The following is a 23004-nucleotide window of genomic DNA, read 5'->3' on the forward strand; positions in this document are numbered from 1 at the left end:
TTGTCAGAAGGTTTACTGTGTCACCCAGAACAGTCTCAAGAGCACAGAGAAGATTCCAGGAGACAGGTGGTTACTCTAGGAGAGCTGGACAGGGCCGTAGAAGGTCCTTAACACATTAACAGGACCGGTATCTGCCCCTCTGTGCAAGGAGGAACAACATGAGCACTGTCAGAGCCCTGCAAAATGACCTTCAGCAGGCCACTGTAAATGACTTCCTTTTGGGTCCAGTGCTTTTCACAGATGAGAGCAGGTTCACCCTGACAGTGACTAGTTTGGTGGTGGGTCAGTGATGGTCTGGGGTCACATATTCATGGAGGGACACACTGACCTGTACAGGCCAGACAACAGCACACTGAGTGCCATTAGGTATCAGGATTAAATGCTTGAACCTGCTGTCAGACCCTACACTAGTGCAGTGGGTCTTGGGTTGCTCCTGGTGACAACAATACCCGGCCCCATGTGGTGAAAGTATGCTGGTAGTTCCTGGAGGTTGATGGTATTGATACCATTGCCTGACCCACGCGCTCACCTGACCTAAATCCAATAGAGCACCTCTGGGACGTTATGTTTTGGTTCATCCATTGCCACGAGCTTGCACCCCAGACTCGGGGCTTAGTGATGCAGTGGACCAGATCTGTGCGGAGATACCCCTGGGAATCATTGGCTGTCTCATTAGGAACATGTCCCAACATTGTCAGGCATGCATCCAAACACGTGGGGGCCATACAAATTACTGAGTACAATTTTAAATTGCTGGAATAAAATTTCAGTAACATGGACTAACCTGCTGCATCATTTCCACTTTGATTTTCAGGGTGTCTTTGAATTCAGCCCTCTGTATGTTGATCATTTTAATTTTTTCTTCTGTAAGCTAAAACAAATCTGTCCTTGGGAAGACTCTCCATTAGATTACAATGTCTTTACGTTGGAACTGGTCTCCCCAAGGACCAATGTGGTAGTTGTTTGTATTATTGTTTTGTTTGTATAACTGTTTCCTGCTCCCCAACCGGTCGAGGCAGATGGCCGTTTAACTTGAGCCTGGTTCTGCTGGAGGTTTCTTCCCCTAGGGGGAGTTTTTCCTCTCCACTGTTTGCCTAGTGCTTGCTCAAGTTGATCTTGTTGGGCTACATGTTTTTCTTGTCTGTCTTGTGAAGCACTTTGTAACATATGTTTAGAAAAGTGCTCTATAAATAAATTTATTATTATTATTATTATTATTTCCATCAAACAATGTGGCATCCATTCATTCCTAACACATCACCATGTCCATATCAGTAAAAATATCATAGCATGATTTTTTTCCCCCATTGAACTCTGATGTGTTTTTTAAAAGTGTTTCTTTAATTCTTTTGAGCAGTGTATCTGCTGTCCTGCAAAAAACTCATTTAAAAAGTAATCAACAAGTTGGCATTTGACGAACCATTGTGTGTATAAAACATGCCGTCTTCAATAATAGTTCAAGTTAAACACATATTGGCTGGTTGAGTCCCCGCAAAGAACCGACAGGCTGTTTAGCAAACAGGCATAAATCCTTTGAGTCAACTAGCACTCGGATAGAAGTGTAGGCACCGCAGGGCTCATATTTTGAGGACCGCTTAACTTCGGATGTTTGCTAAATCAGCAACATGTTGAATGTTACTAAACAGTCTTATTTAAATGTTTTATCATCAGCTGTCAAAATTAACCTTTTTTTTTTGGTCATGAAACATAAGTTTATCTCACAGCCAGCCCTGGATGCTCTTGTGGCTGCACTATTTCCATCTTGATGCCAATGCTTAAGTTGCCCCGTTTACACTGTTGAAGAAATTACACCCAGAGGCAAGTTGTTTGTTTAGACCACATTGGAAATGTCATTGTGCTTTTTTTTTTTTTTTTTTTTTTAGCCAAGAGTAGAGTAAGATTTGTAACTTTCTCCACAGTTAACCAAACTGGTTGGGGACACCGTCATCATCAACACCAAGGAGGGGGAGGAAGTAACAGCAAATGTTGTCTGGAGCAGGCAGTTTCAAGACGCCCCTGGACCAGAAGAGACTGGGACCGAAGAGTTGTACATCTTTCTACCTGTGTACTGTCTGGATAGACACGTTCTTCCTTGACTGTTTCCATCGCATGTGATTTATATGTGTCTGTGCTGCATATGTGCGTGTGTCCTTTTTGTTTAAGAGGAAGCATTCTTCTACAGGGCAGTGGACGGGGTTCACTTCACCACAGGTCGGGTCGAGGTGGTGCGAAGATCTCCTGGGTGCAGAGGATGCTGTAGTTACTGATGCTGTGTGAACCAGAGGAGGACTTTAAATTATTACTGCACGTGGTTCAAAGACAACACCTGTTTACGGTTCACCTCCTCATGCTAATAAAGAATCGGTCCTGTCTTTGTTTCGACTGAATATCATAAATAACACACATAAAGTAAAATAAAAGGGGATACGAGCATTGCCGCCATGCTGTCATCATAAATCCTGCTTTCCGCTTTAAAGGCCCGTTTCTGAGCGGTTATATATCATTAGTCCTGACACTAGTGATTACTCATGTGAAAACAATGACATAGTGTGACAAGGTGTACTGTTATTCCAGCTAACTTATTTACTGAGCCACAAGCTTTTGTAAACTTCAGCACCAATTAATCTCAAGAACCTCTTTTGTGTGAGAGCTTAATCGTTTGCTAATTAGCGTCCTTGCTAACACACACTCTCAGTGGAAATATACGATTACATAGCCCATCGACAGACTCGGCAAACAAAGGCCGTTTGCCAAAATACCAAAGCAGTTGTTGTAAAGCTTGAGAGGAACAAATCCATCGTTTTGTTTGCGCCTGTGCGCAGCTCGCTGTGTTAAAATGCATGCGAGTGAACCACAGAGAAAAAAGGGGGGGATAAAGAGGAAAAACAAGGACTGTAGTGATGGCGTGTTAAACCTTAAGTGAGCATGTGGGCTTGTTTATAAGTGACAGCGCCGGGAGCCCGTTGGCTAGACGGCCTGGAATAGATGACCTCAGACAGATGGCTCGGTGCTGCAACACTGAGAGATAGAATCGAAAGAGAGGGAACAGGCAGGGGAAAGGTGAGAAAGGGGCCAGCAGGCAGGGAGATGTGCTGACCACCTATGATAGATGCAAGGATGTTGTGTGAAGGCCAGCGAGGATCTGCAGCAGACAGTAACTGATGTATGTACAGGGCTTGAGAGCGAGTTTGAGCTGCTTGTGCTTTACTGTATTATAACTACATGTATCTGACAGCTGAAGACACCGAGTACTTTTCACATCATATGTTCACCTCATAAATCAGCATTTATTTCAGTGTCTAATGGATGGGGTCAAATATCAGTACTTCTGGTAGTAATCTGCCTTTTCCACTTTCGCCTAAGTAGGATTTTAAATGCGGTACTAGTGCTGAACAGAACAACACTAACCACGTACCTGCTGTTTCACTCTCCTTCCTGCTCCCGCTAATTCACTTGGTCCTCCAGTCTGGCTCATTTCAAGGCACCGAGGCTCATGAGATCAGAGCAAGGAAGTGATTCACCGAAAACACAGGTGGAGCTGGAGTGGCGCAACTAATTCTGAAACAAGATTTGGAAAAATAAATAGGATGATGTGTCTCTTTTGACTTTCCTCTGCGTCTCATCTTCTCTGGATCGGGTCATTTATTTTTCACTGCAGCTGTGTGTTTCAGTGATGGCAGCAGTAGTCAGAGTATAACACTATAATATGCTGGGGATTAGTTTTGACTGTCACCACAGGCCCACAGATGACATGGAGGCACAGTGAGTGGGAAAGAAGCTGAGTACTCCATGATGAAGTACAACTACAGATTTCAGCCTGAAGGTACCCAACCAGTTAGAAAACAAGTTAGTCAGTCAGTCAGTCAGTCGTTCAGTCAACCTGTTGTACCAGTTCAGTAGAAAGATGGTCTCACACCATTAACTCTACTATTCAACAAGTGCTCCAACCTTAACACCCATAAAGCTTGTTTGTCCCTTCTAGTCATGGACTGGTGTGAGATTCTGACGGTATGACAATGTTAAGTAGAAATACTGCAGTTTCACTGTATAGTGGTACATTGTGGAAATCTACAATGACAGCTTTTCTCTGCTGCAATGCGTGTGTTAAATGATCTAATTGATTTTATTTACAAACAAATCAATCAATTACCACTAAGACTAGTTTCAAATAATACTGTTATGTTGATTCTAGTTTTTTAATGTTGTTGCAGACATACACATAAGGATAGACTGCAAGTGAGTGTGTCCACTCCTGTTTTACCACACACACTCTTTCAACATTGTAGTTTTGCTCTTTGCAAAAATGGTCAACGGCCTCAAAAACAAAAAGAAAATGAAATGTGTAATGTGTAACTTGATACCAGAAACTGGCCCATGCCGTGTCCCTCCTCTCTCATACAACCCATAGAAGCATCTGTTGAAATAGTGCCCTATGGCAGTGGACAGACGTCTCTTATTTGTCTCCTTCGGTTAACAAATGGAGTTTTTTTTGGCAATTCTGAAAACTGTATAAATGAGCAAACAGAGTGGAATGAATGCAGAGGGGGGGGGAGAGCAATGTGCAAACAAAGGGGAAGGACAAGTTAATCTCGCAACTCAGAAGAGGCTAACTGATGATTACCTGTGTGAGGACAGGTGCACTGTGTTGTTAACAGAGGTCAGATCAGCCAGAGACCCGGCTGGCTATCCGTACACTGTGGTATTTTTTCTCTGTCTCTCTTCCTCTCTGTAATGACAGCCTGTGATTTCGAAGCTTAGGTCTTATGACAGTTATGATCATGAAAAATCTGTGAGACTGTGATGATACTGAACCAGATATTACCTGAACAGTGTGGCATCATGCAGTAACAAAACAAGGGACACATTCGGATCATGTTTGGGCTGATTTTTACATAACACGACCTGTTAACTTTTACATTCTCTCTCTCTCTCTCTCTCGTCTTAGTCCTTTCTCACCTCCTCCTCCTCCATCCTCTGGAACACATGGTTATCGCCTGCGAGTGGTTGTCATGGTGATCGACCCCGAGGGACTCATCCCAAAACCGAAAGTTCTGCTTGTCTGAAATAGAACCTCTGCATCTCTCTAAGGAGATGAGGGTTCATTTGGCACATGAGGGGAGGTGGGGTGAGAGTACGAGAGAGAGAGAGAGGGAGAGAGACACAGACAGAGAGAGAGAGAGAGAGAGAGAGAGAGAGACAGGTTTCCATCAAGAAGAGAGGGATGAGAAAGAGAGAGCAGAAGAGAATGAGGCAGCACGCATCCCTTCCAACTGGGTCACATCGCGGGAGCATTGCGTAAGCATAAACACTGCTGCCCCTGTGCTATGCCCTTAGCGCGCGCGCACACACACACGCACACAGAGAGAGCTTACTACTGTCTGGGAATCAGCCGTTTTTGCGTGTAGTGTTTTTCAGATCCTGAATGGCACCATGCTGGGGCCCATCTCTTTTCTCTTGTGCTCTTTCTCAGTGGATTTGAGATAAGTACATCGTGACAGTGTAGTGAACCCTCCTCTCTTCTGCGAGCTGCCAGACCGGACAGCAGCATGACATAGCACTTCTCCGCTGCATATTCAAAAACAAAAGGAGCGTGTTTCTACAGCCATCATGACCTTTAGTTTCTGTGCTGCAGGACAGTTAATGCAGTGTTGTGTTTTCAGTGCCTGCTGCCTACTGAAAACATCATTTCCATAGCACGTGAAAGTCCATGTTCCAGCGTGTGAGGCCTTTAGGGGATTTCAGCTGTTGAACACACTCGCATACTGTATATGTCAGTTTCTCCAACAGGTTATCATTTACACTGCAGTATCCCTGGTTTTCCCCAACGTTTTTTTTTTTTTTTTCTTGGTGGAGGAGCAGCTGCACAGTAGCAGTGCTTCTAGCAGGAAGGCTACGTGGCCACATCTTCCTGTACAACCTCCCTGTGCATGCTGGGTGTGTTGTTTACAGGCCATCTGCAGTGCTTGTCTGTTCCCAACATGCCCCGTTCCACACGTTTGGATATCCTAACACCTATGTAAATAAACACTAATGCAAATGCAGTTCATATTTGCAGTAGTTGTTTGTGCAGTGCGCTGCGTGTGTGTCAGTAGAGGGTGTGATTGTCTATAAAAGGAACAGCCAAAGCCAGTTGTTTAAAATCCTAGTTTGGACGGTTTCAAATCCCCCCCTTGTACTGAGAGAGGAGAAGAGAAGGAGGGAGTGCGGATGTGTGTGTGTGTGTGTGCATGTGTGCGCGTGTGAGTTTGTGTGTGTGTGTGTGTATGTCAGACTGTCTGCATGTCAAGAGAGCCTTTCCAATCAGGGAAGGGATGGGAGAGACACTGACAGACAGACAGACTCCAGACAGACTGGGAAACAGGAGGAAAGACAGTGGAGCAGAGAGAGAGAGAGAGAGAGAGAGAGGAAGAGAGAGACGTGGGTGGAGCTACTGCGGGAGGGGCGGGGCAACGCAGCTGTCACTCAGTGACGGTAGCCATGGCGACCGGGCGGTCCCGAACAGCGGGACATCCAATGGGAGACGACGCTGCTTGTGTCACCATGGTGACGGGGCTGTGCCCGGGGAGGTTGTGATGGGTTGACAGGTGCGTGACAATCGGAGCCTCTCTGCAAGCATGTACGCCAAAGGCAAGAGTAGCAACGTGCCGTCCGACAGCCAAGCCAGAGAAAAGTAAGTTTTATTTATGGGGGAGGAAACTGCGGCTGTGAGGGAAGTTCGTGAGCGGCCGGGGGCAGTCACACACGGAGCTGCGGTGGGGGAGGGCACACGCGGCGCCGCGCCGCGCTCCGCTCCGCACGGGGCTCCGCGCTCCGCTCTCGTCTCGGAAAGTTGACTGCTTGAATTATTCTCGGGAACCCGGAGCTTTTGTCGGCGCCTCTCTCTCCCTCCGAGTCAGCAGCAGCAGCCTTCTTCCTCCGCTTGTTGTCTGTTTCACTTCGTTTCATTTATTTCAACATTTGCCCTCCGGTGTCGCCTGCGTGTGTGTGTGTGTGTGTGTGTTTTTCATTTACACATGTATGTAACTGTGTAACAACAATGTTTCGGCGGTTGTTTGCGGCCACAGTGCGCCACGCATCTGCGGGCTCGCTGCGTGCGGAGGTGCCGCTCCTCAAGTCGGTGACGGTGTTGGCGGATGCCGGGCTGTGAGCGGGGTGACAGCAGCAGTCATGCTGTCTGTGGTTTAGTTTATCCTTTTACATACAGGAGGATGCAGAGGGGGCAGTTTCTGTTTACTTATGAGAATATATGAGCGCTTTTAATGGAGGGGGAAACTTTTCATTGTGTTGTCCTTGCTGCCTTTTAAAGCAGAGTTTGATCCGAGAGAGAGAGAGAGGTTGATTAAGGTTTTTATTTCTTGTCACACCAGAAGAGTTTTTACATGTGGACAGGTCAGTGGTAATGCAGTCCCATGATGTACTCCTGTGCAGTTTGGCGCAACTTTGCAACACTGCTATTTTAACTGCTGCAATGCATGATACGTGGAAAGTAACACTACATTTAGATTGGATGCCCAGATAATAAATGCTGGTGTGTGTGTGTGTGTGTGTGTGTGTGTGTGTGTGTGTGTGTGTGTGTGTGTGTGTGTGTGTGTGTGTGTGAGGGTGCTTTAAGGTGAAGCTCAGGGCCAGTTGCAGTCAACCAGGAAGACCAGGGAGCTCGGGGTGAGGCGGTCAGAGAGCACAGGCCACATATCAGCACCCACAGGGAGGATGATCATATTGATGATGTGCTCCTGAGTGTAAACAGACAAAACATTTACTCTCTCGACCTCTGCAGCTGATAGCTGAGGGATCTGTACTGGGAGATGTTTTTACATCATCTAACTTACCGAGCTAAGGTCTGATTTTCCAGATGGTGCCGCCTGTGTGAACTTCAGTCCATAAAAGACTAGGTTACTTGTCTCACCGCCACATTCAGCTACTGGTACTAATTTCTTGTGTCTTTTGAATCCAGTTCGCTCGCGTTTGTTAACAGTGTGACTTAGTGTCCAGCTCCATCCCTCGAGCCTCATTCTCTATCCCCAATCGATATGAAAGGGATAGCAATGAACAGCGTGGCTCTGTTGCCACCTTACTGCTTGCCCTGACAGGCAGAGATGGAAAAGGCGCCTTCAGGATTGAGTGGTGCATGTGTTCTTACTAATGCAACCGTGTGTGTGTGTGTGTGTGTAGTAATGTAAGGGATCGGATGATGATGAAGCTTTTATTTTGGTAAAACACAGCAGATATGAATTCTCTATAAGCGTTATTCAAACGTCCCCTGATAGTTTGAAAAGCAGCTGAGGTCACCTATAATTTTTTTTTGGTCACATTTTCACACATGCTGTGTCAACATGGGTTATTAATTGGATTATTTACCCTCTTTAGAAACATTGAATGAAATGTTGCGTTCATATGTGTCACAGACCTACTTATTAACATGATTAACATAAGACACGATTTTTGTGCTATTGAGTAGGAATTGAAAAATTTACAATACAATACAATACGCTTACACAGCGAATGAAGTGAAGTTGACGTCTTTTGATCATATTGGACATCAGTCTGTCTTTTTTGTTAAAATAAACCCTTAACCACATACATGTCGTTTCCCACGTATTCACGCATGACCTCGGAGAGGTGACTCTGTGTGGTGTTGCACACACTGAACTTCCTACATTTCCACTCGCTGTATGGCTTCGCATTTAATTTAGAATTTCATGTTGCTGCAGTTCATTTTGTCATCTGTGTTAACATTTCAAGGCAAGAAAGATGCGCCGTTGGGTATTAATACCAAGGCCACGACAAAAGAAAGGGCTGGGTGACAAGAAAACAGCAGATACAAAGGCAGAGAAAGGCAAAAATCAAGCAAGACCGAATTTTGTTTGTCTTTTAACAAGCAGCCTTGTTTATCAGTTGTGTATGGAAGAGGAGCAGAGCAGGCCCAGCGCTGCCGAGTCTTTAGTTGTTTCTTATTTCTGCAGCACAGCAGGGGATCAGAGAGTGGGAGAGACAGAGGGCAACAACAGATTGAGGGAAAGAAGGAGGAGGGGAGAGAGCAAGACTGAGGGAATTTGCTGGATCATTAGTTTACAGTGTTGTAGTATTGACCTCAGAAAGGACCCCCGCAGACACGGGGCTCTGGAGTCTCGCCCATTTAGATGCAGAAGCTCTAAATGCAGTTGACCTCTAAGCAGTTCTGTTCACTGGTGTGTGCATGTGTCATAACCGTCTGATGTGTGTGGTGCGTCCTTGCTGCACATGCATTCTGGGACTATACTGTTTTGCCTCATCAGTAGTCATTATATTGCAGATTTCTAAATGCTTGGTCTCAAAGAAGATTGATTAAAGCACGTTAAAAAAACTGATTCCACATTAAATGTTGTATAAAGATACACATTACACATTAAAATACACCTGCATTTAAAGCATGAACTAGCACACAAGATATGAGAGACACATTTCATAAAGTACACTGATGTGGCCAAAGCTGTTATCACTTATTGATTTCCTTTATTTAATCTGTATTCTTCACAGAGGAGAGGATGTGCTGATATAAGGAAACAGATGAGTTAAAAAAGGACAGTTTAAGCAGTCATCTGAAATAAAAATCTAATTTGGGTGAATTGGTCAATTAATGTTTAAGATAACAGACATGATTTTCACGTCAGTGTTGAAATGAAACACGTCTTCGTTAGACTGTCTGTATAGTGTGTGTGTGTGTGTGTGTGTGTGTGTGTTGCACAATGTTAGGAAATAGGAAGCAGTCTTTACATGTATGTGCCTGTAGCAAGCACTCTCTCTGGGTCCCAGACAGCAGCACCGCTCGGCTCTCTTTCCACCCTCTCTCTGGCTGTACCTGTGTTACGGTCTGCACTTGATTTTAATCCGGAGTGACAGTACACGACCACTGACTGTGTACTGCAGTTGTTCGACGAGTGTAGGTTTAAGTCACTGGCAGTTAGAGGACACATTCCACATAGTTCTGGGATTGTGGTCCTGAGTGTTTTGCATTGCAGCACATAGTACACATTCCTTTTTTTCCCCTTTTCTGCGTGTGTAGTTAATCATGGAAGAAACTCTGCCCTGGTAGCTAGTCTTTTCACTCCTCTCCAGTTCTCTTGCTCTGACACAGATAGACCACATACAGTACCTGTTTATGCTGACTTTGTCATGGAAAGTAAAACCTGTGCTTACACTTATTTTATAAGTGTCATGGCTGTTCAGTGTGTAGTTAAGGTGGCAACCATCAGTCTGGTGCAGACTCAGGCATTTCTGGTGCTGTAAGGATCATCATTCTGCACACACACACACACACACACACACACCCACAACTACTTCTGAACCGAGACACCTCAAAATCCTGCCAGGAGGCTGCCAATGCAGCACTGCACAGACTGAGGCAAAGCAATGCATGCTGGGAGTGTTTATCCGACAGAAGCAATTCAGGCTGCCACTCTGGCTCTGACAGTGAGTCGCATTACAGCAGAACTACAATAAAAAATAGAGCAGGGTCTCACACAAACACTGTATGCTCATACTGTATGCTCACAATTGTTTGTGTCGACTGTGCAAGGGAATCAGATTATGTCCGTGCCAGCTGACACCTGATGAATGTAACTGATGAGTTTTTGGTTTGTTTACTACACTTCAGCGTCCTTCAGAAATGAGAGACTTATAGTCATTAGAAGAAAGAGAAAGGAAGGTGATTCGTTATCATTTGAGCACAAACAAGGATTATAAAGATTGTAGCCAGAGGATAAACATTTGTTGCTGGTCACCTTGGCAGGTAAAAAGAGAAGTGGAACAAGTCAAATGTACATCAAGCTTGAATGATGGAAACCAACTTTAAAATCAACCCCTGTGGAGAATTTAAAAAATGGAAACTATAAAGGATGAATTAAGTGAAAGAAACAGTGGGAGACTCCTGTCCAGGCCAAACAAGGTCAAGTGATATCCTCATGGTCTAATGGTCCATAATGGCTGTGTGTCGGACCTCTTCACTCAATACTCACCTGGCTCTGTCTGTGATTCACTTGGTAAGTGACCAGTTACAGAGTAAAACACTGCAGTGAGAAACCTGTCACCCCACACATAAGAGCCACAGGTATCCTCAGTCTTCAAATTAGTGTGAGGGGCAATGTGTGTGTGTGGGTGTGTGTGAATCTGTATCCAGTTATCGCTGCTTTGGGTCAGTAGAGACTATACTCTAATATGTCTAAGTCTGTAAACCCATCTGAGCTGTCTGCTTATAGCATTTTCCCCATATGTTTCATCCCTCAAAATCAACCTCCATCTGTCTGTGTGAATGTGAACTACAACATCAAGTGATCATTATACAGCTAATAGCCTTTCCAATTCTCATGGGATGCTTGTGAACAACTGTGAGACACAGAGAGCTGTCACCACTCTCTATTGTTGTCTTTCACTAACACTGATAGTCAGTGAAAGCTATTGACTTAAAGCTGCTGCCAATGTATTAAATCCTCACAGCGTTTTAGATTAGCATCATTCTGGGATTACAAGGAAACCAGAGAAGAAATGGGACTCTGATATGTTCTTTTTTTCCCGGGGTATACAAAGCTTGCTTCAAATAAAAGTGATGATGACAGTTTGACAAGGCTCTGATAGAAAACACTTTTTAACCTGCGGAACACATAGAGACTGTTAAAAGTCCGCTTTTATCTGCTGGCATCCCTCCTAGTCTCTCTCTTATCCCTGCTGCCAGAGATGTAAGTTGCCACAGAACTGCTATCAAAGCAGCGTCCTCTTATTGAGCTGTGTGATGTGGGAAGGGGGAGACGGCCTCAGATCGACACAGGCAAAAAGGGGTGACATGTCAATCAACAGACAGGACCTGTAGGAGCCACCCTCACAGGACACCTTGGGGTCCTTGGGAAGGATTGACGTGACAAAAGGCCTCCGTCGGCATCAGATAGTATGTAGTTCAGAAGGAAGAAAGAAGGAGAGGGCGCAGCATCCGGAAAGTCTTTTATCACTCCCCTCACAAGAGGGAGGGTACAGATGAGTGAGTTTATCATTTGGTGCTGGTCCCTTAGGACCCCATGGGTGTCCCTGAATGCTTCAGTTTTAATTAGAAACATACCATCACTTCACTTTCTTGTCCCTCCTCTCCTCTCCTCTCCTCTCCTCTCCTCTCCTCTCCTCTCCTCTCCTCTCCTCTCCTCTCCTCTCCTCTCCTCTCCGATATGTACAGTGTCAGTTTGCCACTGGCATGTACAGATACTGACATTTGGAGAGTTGAGGATTCAGATCAGTGCATCCTGGATTAGAATGAGTTGTTCATTTCATACATTTCTTTGTTGTCCATGGCTGGAAACTACACTCCATGCTGTCAGTTTTTGTTCATATTGTTAGTGGTAACACTTGTGGTTTTGTCAGGAAGTTTTTCGTTGCCCCCGGTGACACCAAATATGCACAGCTTTGCTCTAAACCACAGCACAGTAGGATTGCTCTCCCTCAAAGCGCTTCATGTAACCTGAGAGCCTCAACTAAAAGTAAATGCTGTTGGTGTAAACAACACGTACCATCCAGAGGTTCGGGTGAAGAGTGCTTTTACATTTTCATTTGTCAGAATCAGGAATTAATTTAGCATCCCTATTTATTTGCTTTACATTGGCAGCATTGTGTATTTGCTTTGTCACATTCACTTTTACAGCTGCTCTTGTTCTCACCAGTGTAGATTGCATTACTCTTGCAAGTGCCATAGTGTAACCGTGGATGCTGATGTGCCTTCTCTGCCTGCCCGGTATAGTGAAGTTTGGTTGGAGGCCTCTCTGCTGATATTCCTCCATCATTGATATGCAAGCTGCACTGCACAGGCGCTAGCGCAAGGTTAAGCATGCGTGACGGCCAGGCTTAGGAACTGCTTCAGACACTCTCTTTCTCATTCTGTATCCGTCTCTCTCCTGCACACACACAAAAACATGCGCACATTCCTTTTACTGTGCCTTTCTTTCTGAATAGCCCGTGGTTCTTCCATGCCTCACTCTCATTTGTGCCTTATCTGTTTTGTGAAGTTAGGCTACAGAGTTCTTTACTTTAATTCTCCATAAATGTATAGTCCTTGCATGGCCGAATACAGGCTCTCTGTCCACTGATCCTCATAAAGTCCATAATGACATCTTCTCTTTTCTGAATGCAAGGTAATGTATCTTCTTGCATAGCATTGAAATTGCTGACATAGAGTTCCTAACTTTTTAAGGTCTGCTTAATGCCATTTTATCCTCAGAGATGCAAAAGGGATAGATAAGTGTCAGAGCAGGGCAACTGTGGGCTCCAGTGTTGAAAAATTTACAAACGATACATGTTTATTTTCTTTTCTGAGTATGTTTTTCTATTCTTTTTAAATGGTTTTATTCATTTACAGATACCTCAGTGCATATATTTACTGCTTGCAACTTTACTTCATGTTGCAGCAAGATATATTTCCGTGAATGGTTAGTCATTTATTTATTCTTCCTCCAGTGCCTCTTGCAGGCCTTAATAGTCTCACATTCTTCCCCAAATTGCTCTAGATTGCCTTCATCTGTATCAGTTTTTTTATCTCATCTTGGAGCTTTGTTGTTCAAAGAATAGAACCCCTATTAGAGCCCAATAGAAAGGAATTCTAATCCTATAAGATTAGAGCAATGAAGTCCTCCCAGGCATCTCCATCTCCCTCTGGTTTTGTTAGAGTTGCTGCTGATTGTGGAATGTTGCATTGTGCTAAGCGAACAATGACAGTGTGCCGCTGGATGGATGATGGACCTGGCGGGAGAAGAAATGGTCCTAGGCCATTGCATTCCAGATCCTGCAACTAATTCTACTGAAGAAAACCTGTACGAATCACCATACACGGTAGAATTGCACGGTTGTTCCGTGCAATTCTGTTCCCCCGAACACTGATTGTCCAATCAATGAAGATAAAAACAGTCTGATCTTACATTATTTCCTGTGATATTTATTACAGGAGGGGCAAAAACAATGCTATTTGGTTATTTCCATACCTTCTCCATGACTCATTAGCTGCCGAGGATAATGACTTTTTACCAGATTTGTTTACTTTAACCTGATGTTATGCATACCACCAACTGCAAATTTGAGACCCCTTTTATAGGATTCTCATATTAAAATGAGAATTTTACAGTGGACAGAAAATAGAGTATTTGAGCTAACAGTAGCTTAATTAGCTTATTAACAACTACAACCATTTCAAGAACCTAATGTTCCAAAACTTTATAAAAGAATTTGTGATACAACCCCAATTTAAAAAAAACTAATTGCAATTATTTGCAAAACTTGTTCCCCAAATTTTATTCACAGTAGAACATATCAACATACTAAATGTCTAAAGTGAGGAAATGTACCATTTTAAGAAAAAGATGATTTTGAAGTTTGTGGCAGCAACATATCTCAGAAAGGTTGGGACAGAGGTAAAATAAATGGTACTAATAAGGAAGAGCTGGACATTTGCAACTTAGTAGGTTCATTGGCAGTAGGTCAGTAACATAATTTGGTAGAAGTAAAGATGGGCAGAGGTTCACTAATCTATGAAAAGTTGCATCTACAAATTATCAAGCAACTCCAGACTTTATTACATTGAAAGACTGAATGCTATATTTGATGCCTGTGACTGCTAAAAAAGCTTTATCATGCAAATAAGAAGCCATATACGAACATGATCCAGAAACGCTGCCATCTTCTCTACTGTAGGTCAAAGCTTGTTTAAAATGGTCTGTGGCAAAGAGGATAACTTGTCCGTGATCAGCTGAATTGAAATTTGACATTCTTGTTGGAAACCAAACTCCTTCTAACAAGGAGAGGGACGTTCCTGCTTCTTCTCAGTGCTCAGTTTAAAAGTCTGTATCTCTGATGGTATAGAGGTGCATTAGTGCCTATGGTAATGGCAGCTTGCACATGTGTAAAGACACCATCAGTGTTCAAAGATATTTTCAGGTTTTAAAGCAGAGAATAGTCCCAGCACTGTTGAGCAGTTTGAATTTTATATCAGGCAACAATGGGACAACATTCATCTCCCAAATCTCCAGCAACTGATTTGCAAATCATTGTGCCTTCTCTCACAAACAATACTGACTTCATCATTATTTTTATTTTTTTCATACATTTATTTGTTTAAATAGGAGGATAGGAGGAGGTGTTGATTCAGAAACAATATCAAAACAATAGCAAGTTGGTCAGTAACTATTTTAATAATTAAATGTTAGCTATTTATCAAGCAGACACACTAGAATATTTAGATTTTTACATCACAGTAAAATGAATTTCACTTTGAAGACACTGCTCTGGGATGTGGGAATTATGCAGGGTATTTAATATATATATATATATATATATATATGTGTGTGTGTGTGTGTGTGTGTGTGTGTGTGTGTATATAATATAATATATATATTATATATATATATATATATATATATGTGTGTGTGTGTGTGTGTGTGTGTATATATGTATGTGTGTATATATATATATATATATATATATATATATCCTTAGCTAAACTGTACTAGCGTAGTTTGTTGGGTATGCTGTGTAGCACACAGCTGGGGAGGTTTTATTTGTTACATTTACAGTTGTTGAGTGAATCCTGCACTCTCACCATCCTCCACACTCCTGTGTTCTTGAGAAACTGTAAAAATAGACTTTGAAAGAATATCGTAATTAACCTCAGATGATCAGTAAGTGTTGTCAAACTTGGTTCTCTCTGTAAACAGCAGTTTAATATTCTGGGCTTTATGGCTATGTTGCATTCAAGATTTACTGTAATAGCTTGTAGAGAAAGTTGAACAAGGAAAATACTCCTTAAAATCATTGGTGTTCTTTCAGCTGTGAAATTAAACAAACTCCCCATGAGAGGTGACTCAATCTAAACAAATCCAAAGCCAATGAAATGGAACTCAAATTAAGAAAGTGATGGATTTGCCTCTGCTTTTATTTGATTTATCCACTTTACATGTTCTGCAAACAAATTTCACTTGTAGAGAAATCTTACTGGCTCAGTGTGTAAATGACACATGTTTTATATAAAGGACACAACTGGATTTCTGCTCATTTAGAGAGTGTTGGTAAACAGTGAGATTACCCATCATGCTCTCTCACCAGCTCTCTGTTTCTCCCTCTCACTGATAAGCTGGCATTTCCTGTTATCTCAGCCCTAGGCATTGTTGTCTGCTCAGTGAGACAGTAGAGTCTCTGCACTGCTGACAGAACAAGAACTGTTTCACGTTGTCTGATTGTGCCTGTACCAGGCGGGGGACGCTTCCTTTTTATTGTATTGTCTGTTCAAGTCTTAATTGCTGCTGCACAAATTTGCTGTTTTCACGATGTGGGTGAGGGAGTGCATCCTGCCAGAGCTGCCACAAGTCAGTCAGCATACTCTGTTACATGCCACCTCCTGAACATGCCACTGATACAACACAAGCATAATGATGACTTTATCAATATTCTTCTAGTCATTTCAGTGACATAAAGCGGGACTGTGAAGTATAACAGAAAAGTACACTTGATGTTTGTCAGAACAATAAAAAGACAGAATGTATATGTAATATATTTTGCGGCATGATTAAAAACACATAGTGTAGAGCTGTTAACTTGTTAAACTGACAAACAGAAAAGTAAAATAACTCTGATAATTGACTAAGCATTAAATTAAATATTTTCAAGCCTAGGAAATAATTAGCACATTAATTTATGTTGAAAATAACTTGCAGCTGCAGAGCTGTCGTAGTTTGCAGCCATGCAAAGCAGATAAGGTCCTTACAACACAGGGTGGAGGTTTGCAAATACCGTTGGGCTTGGTCTGAGAATCTTGATAAGCTGGTTGTTATCAGACTTTTTCCTGTTCACCAAGTGGCTTGGGTTTCTACTGAGCTTATGTTTTTCTTAACTCTCATACATTAGTCATTAGTGAACAAGAAACAAGGAACAATGTGATACTGACAAGTTGCTTTTTTGGTGGGCATTTGGCAAAAAAACACCCACATACAGTATTTTAATATAGATAAATAAAAAATGAGCATTGCTGTTCTTGTGCATCCAGTTTACTCAAACATTATATTCTATATTGTTTTAATATTTATCTTTCAAGCGCCTGTTTTTAAGCATTTATTTCCACCATGTTTTAGACTGTCCCCAGGGTGGGGTGGGGAGGAGAGGATTCTGTGATCCCCTGTTTATGAAAGGTAAACATGAGGTCTACACTGAGGTGAACCAAAGAACGCCACATTCTTCCTCTTCGTCAGGATATGAGCTTCATTCTTTTGACTTAGACTTTGAAGTGTGACATTTCACCTTTTTTGTGGCAAATTCCTCTTTGCCACATGCACAGCGCTACCTTTTTATTATGCGGCAAGCATGAGAAACTTGAACTTGCTGCATGTCAGCATCATTATCTCTCGAGTGATGTGGCACAACTTATCAGCACCGTGCATAATGTTGTAGATTTGATAAGTTCTTCTGGTCAACTTCTCACAGAGTCCTGAAGTCAGCCACCTTAGTTCACCCCAACTGTTCTTAGCCAGCACAAGCTACACCATTCTTTGCCAAGCCGGTGCTGGAGCATTCAGGCCTGTCGCCCAGCCAAAGCACCACTTAGGGCTTTACTATGTGTTGTGGAAGTGAGAGGGATAAAGGCTACGACAAACATTTGCTCAGCAAAGCAGCATGTGAGACCATCTCAGTGGAGACAAAACACGGAACATGAGCAGATAAAACACAGTTTATTTGACTACGAGTGTCTCTCCTCAGGCTGTTTTCATGCAGGATTATGACACGTGTTTTGTTAATCTTCAAAGCTGCAGTGAACTTTTCACTCCTCCTCACTACTCTCAACTGTGCGCTAAACCTGCGACTGAGGTCTACACAGAGACCAGTCAGCGTCAGAGAGAACATACTTTATATGAATATCTCTATTCAAGTGCTTTGCCTTTAGATGGAGCCATTAGAAAGTCCCCAGGGGACGCCGTGGAAGGGTAATGGAGAATATAGATTTAACTTGTGACCATCAGCAAAAATGCCAATTAGAAATGCATCAGCGAGCAGTCAGTGATAGAGCCACAGCACACTGCCGTTTGGGGATTAATTGAAGGCATGTATTTGACTGAGATATGGCAAGAAGTTGGATAAGTCTGATGGAAGTCTTTGTACAGTTTTATCAAATTTATGCAATAAACCATTTTAATGTTAATAGCTGTTTTCTTCTATATGATGACATAAACTTGATCCACGGGCAGGTTTTTGTGATGCACTGACAGAAGCTAATCACACTCTAACACTCTCGGTTAAAGACAAAACATCAACATCTGAAAGGCACCGCAACCAACTAGCTTTGGCTTTATAAAACTATCTTCATATTCATTTAGACATTTAGTGTTAAAGGGGCTCGTGTGGAAGCCTAATATCTGCTCTCTCAGAGATTCTCCAAGATAAAGGTGTGTGACAGCAGCAGGCATGTTCATAATGTTGTCCTGCACCATCACTCCTCTTCTGTGCCGTCCTGACCTCCCCTTGTTGCGCTTCCCAGCTCCTTTCATTAATCATTCACTGTTTCCCTTCTCTCTGTCTATCTGCTTCTCTCTTTTCCTTGCTGCCTCCTCCACCACCACCTTCTCTCTCCTTGCTCTTTCTCTTCCTTTCTACACTCTAGGCTCTTGTTGCTGGTAATCTTTATCTTTTTATCTTTCGCTCCGTCATTATATGTTTATTTCTCTGTTGACCGTGTAAATGATCTATTGTTGTCCTTCCTTTTGCACTAGCAGTGTTTCATGGCATTTAAATTCCATAATCTCTCTCATTTCTGTCTTTTTTTTCTTTCCTTAAAAAAAGTGTGTTTGACTTTTCCTCTACCTAGCCCCAGTTGTGTATGTGTGTCTAGTGTTCTGCTTGCAGATGAGTTTAAATAGCAGCTCCAACAAAGGAGCCACTGTATGCAACAGCGCTTTCAAACAATGAATCCACTCGCACCTAGCTGTCCAACTCTCCTGCACAGTTTCATTAAAACTATACTTCTGCCTAATGAAAATGCATCGGGGATTAGTCCACTGGAACCTGATTTTCCATATAAAGTGATTAGACCATGATCCTGTAGCTGTACCTATCCCAGACAAGGTGTGTTCATAAATAGATCTCGTTTGAAGATGTTCTTTATTGGGTAAAGGCTCCATAATCCCCATGGTTGTGTGGGGGACTTTTTTCTTGCGTCCCTTGTTTTCCTGAAGCCCTGTGTATGAAATGAATTATTCAGCATTGTAATGGGTCTATATTTGTCGTTGTTTATCTTGCCTCAGTGCCCCTACCACCCTCATCTCTACCACATCACCATCTCTCTCCGAGCTTTCATTTCTCTGTCTGTCTGTCTGGCAAGCAGAGCCGCTCTACCCGCAGAGGATGCTCCACTTTAATGAATGAAGTGAAGTCATTTAGCAGGGCTCTTAATGGCACATAAAGCCCCGCTGCTAGCCTTGATTAATCAGGGAAAGTGTTTGGCTGTCACACACAGGGCTGTCCTCAGCAGGGGCAGCAGCTTGATCGTTGCATTCTCTTTTATGGCGGGTCCTATCCTATCCTCACCAGAGTTGTCAGGAGCCCAGAGTGCCGATGCTCTCCTCATCTACTGGTGGTTCTTTGATAGTGGGCAGATGGACAGTGAGAGTTGGAGATCTTTTGGATTAGCTCTAGTGGACATAATGATGATTATAATGTTAATGATCTTATTTGTGAGTTAGAGACAGGTGTCTGTGCTACATCATGTGATCTCAGGACATTTTAATCAGGGTATAAACAAAACGATCTGAAACTCATGAGTTTCAAACTCATCATATGGTTACTATAATGGCAGTGGACAACAGGATCATCTTAATAAACTGTTTAAAGCACATTGAATTGAAAGCTATAGAGCTCAAAAGTAAATTGCTGATTTAAGCTTATTGCAGACATATTGATACACAGGTGTATGTATCTTCCAATGAGTGACATCTACATTGTAAAACAGAAGTATTAAACTAGGTTTGATAAATTTAGAGATTGTGATGAATTGATTTGTGCATTATAGAGATTCAATCACATTCTTTTAGAAAGTTTTAAGGGGATGATGCATAAAGACATACAGTCATTTACATTTACATCTATGGACAATTTAGAGTTGAGTCATTAATTAACCAAAATATATGTCTATGAAATATATAAAATATAATATAGTATATTTCTGTATTGATCTTAAAAATCCAATGGCTATAGAAAGCAACCGTTACCTATATGCTGTACCTAAATTTAAAGCATGACTTGATGTGTTTGTGCAGTGTAGTGTGTTCGTACTTGTGGTTTCTGCTGTCACAGCCTATGTTGCATCAGTCACATACTTTGCAAAATTATGTAACATGGAAAACAAATGTCTGAAGAATCGTAGCAACATATTCCAGACGAGCTGCATTAGCCATAAGGCATAAGTGTGTCTTCACCAAAACTGACTGAATGACACCCAATGGGATATTTAATTAACAGCATTGCAAAATAAAGGTAAAGCACTGAAAATAGTGATTTAACTAAACATTATGTGTTTTACCAAACTTCAGTTAACTTCAAGTCCAATTTATTGCAAGATGTTGCCTTTATTCCATCTCTGGAGAAGTTGAAGGAGTGACTTTCTCCTTATTGCTTTATTATTCTCAAAAGTGTTCCATTCGCTTGAAAGCATAGTACTTCAAAGATGCTATAGCTCTCACTAGATATTTCACAGTGTCACTTCTACTAACATTAGTCTTTGCGGTGAACACACAGCAGCGATTTAAGACAGTAATTTGGTCTTTTGTAGTAGGTAAGCATATCCAGGAGATAATTACAGTACTCCAGCTTCCTGTCTGTGACTTAGTTCAATCTAGGATTACTTTTCTATTGTTATTACCTCTTACAGAGCTCATTGAAATTCATTTATAAAAATATAATGAAATTCAGGCATAGTGTGCCTATTCTCTTTCATTCTATCCTTTCTGTATATTATGTTTTCAGCACAGCTTGTAGTCATTTGCTTTTTCTCTTAGAGAATGGTAAAAATCCAGTCTAGTTTAGCCTGGCTGTTTCCATTGCAGGGTTTTGTGTTAATTTGCAGAAGGAGGTCACAGCAGGGTGCTTGGCTAACTGAGACACCGCTCAGTGAGAATCCTCAACATTAGAATATGAAAGTTTACAGATCTCACGGGTATTCATCTTGGGGCTCATTCACTAGCACCCATCACCTCTATCCTCCAGATCTGCCTTTCTCTAATCCCCCTTCTTCAGTCTCCTCTCTTCACCAGAACCTTTCATCTCTCTCTGCTACACTCCTGTCACCCCATCACTCTCTGTTTTTTTAATAAACTCTCTCTTTCTGTAATTTTCCTCCATGGTGGGAATGTAGAGAGAGAGGGAACCCTAGGGTTCGTAGACAATTGCTATACCAACTGATCCACAGTTGCCTTCTTGTTTAAGTTTTATCCAGAATACGAGGAAAATCTATCTTACACTATTATTCTTTACAGGACATCATTGTATAATCCGTTTGCCTCAGTATTAGATAACAATACTCCTTCCTGTCAACTAGAGGGACATTTTGACCCAAACCCATGTTGGTTTGATGACATATTCATATGTCATAGATTGGCAGCTAATGTCACGGCAACACATGTCACTGAAAGGAAAATAACAGGCTTAAGAAGGTCACTAGAGGACAGAGCTGCAGTCAGTTTGTCGGCTGGTCGTGTAAATGAGCTACTGTTTGATCACAGAGTCACCATGTGGACTGTTAATGAGATGAGAATATGTCAGTGTCATCATGCTGAAGATAATTCATTATTACAGTACAGTTTACAGTCTGTGATCATTACATGCAGAATACCAAAATGAATGAGACATTTTCTTTCTCTTACCACTACACTATCTAACTGCTGATTTAGAGATGAATTCTTACCACTACCTACTGAATTGAATTTAGACAAATACGGTAACATTTTGCTTCGGTATGCATTTTACAGAGGATATCTACTCCTAGATAAAAATATCTGGCTTAATAGCTCAACTGTGTATTATTTGCAACTAAAAAACAAAAATTGTGACTTGCGCTAGACAGATTTTTCACTTTTCAATGATATGGTAACTAAAGGACATATACAGTACAACAAATATAATGTTGGCATAAACATTGCTTTTTAATTGTTTTACATCTGCTAAAGAGCATCACTGATGGAAATGGCATGTTTACAGACAACAATTTCCTTAGAAAGTTATTTTTACATATATTTTTTAAAATGTGATTTTCTTGATCAAATGCGTGTTGTTAGACTGTGTCAGCACAGCAGCAAGTCTTGTAAATATGTCAATTAACATGCAGATTCAGATCAGAAGTATAATCACTTTTCCATTTAATCTTTAACAAGGGTGAAATAATCTGGAGCTAATCTATAACAGGCAAATCCAATCACTGAAGCCATTGTCTGTTGTGATGTGAAGCTTTGCCAGACTTTGATCGCCATGGCAGTAAATTGATTAGCAGTGATCTACTGGGCCCTCCCAAATGCTGATCCTGGAAAAATAGGTTGTGGTTGAGCTCCAATATACTTTTCCCTTCTCTGCTCTCCTCTCTGTGTGGCTCAGTAACAATGCAACCCAGAAGCTGGTCACTGTTTCTGCCTGCTGCCTTCATTAAGCTAAGATCAGGCTCTCTCGACTGTTCAAGCTCGCTGGCTGTCTCGTCTTCTCGTGTGCAGGTTTACAGGAGCAGCAGAGTGGGTGTCAGCTCCAAATATGAATTTAATTACATGTGACTCACAGAAGACAAAACCACTTAAATTTGAAGGACAAAAGGGTCAGGTGTGGATCTCTAACACCCCCCCCTCACCGCCCTACCTTCTCCACTTGAACCCACTCAACACCAGTACCTCACCCGACACACACATGCATTTGCACACCCACACACACACACACACACAGTTTAGCGCATAGGTAGAGGAAGGTTAGTGGGAGGCACCTGATCTCTTC

The 23004-nt window shown here is 42.2% G+C and overlaps 1 protein-coding gene across 1 annotated transcript in view; it reads left to right on the forward strand.

Moving 5' to 3' along the window:
* Window positions 1-6504: 6504 nt before the first annotated feature.
* si:ch211-130m23.3 (LisH and SSDP domain-containing protein) overlaps window positions 6505-23004 on the forward strand; it is a 48963-nt gene continuing 32463 nt past the window's right edge. The window contains exon 1 of the mRNA XM_026343369.1: window positions 6505-6670. Coding sequence (XP_026199154.1) covers window positions 6615-6670 — 56 coding nt within the window. The 5' untranslated portion in view covers window positions 6505-6614. The remainder of the gene's footprint in view (window positions 6671-23004) is intronic.

Source organism: Anabas testudineus, chromosome 9, assembly GCF_900324465.2.
Source record: "Anabas testudineus chromosome 9, fAnaTes1.2, whole genome shotgun sequence".
NCBI classification, from domain to species: domain Eukaryota; kingdom Metazoa; phylum Chordata; class Actinopteri; order Anabantiformes; family Anabantidae; genus Anabas; species Anabas testudineus.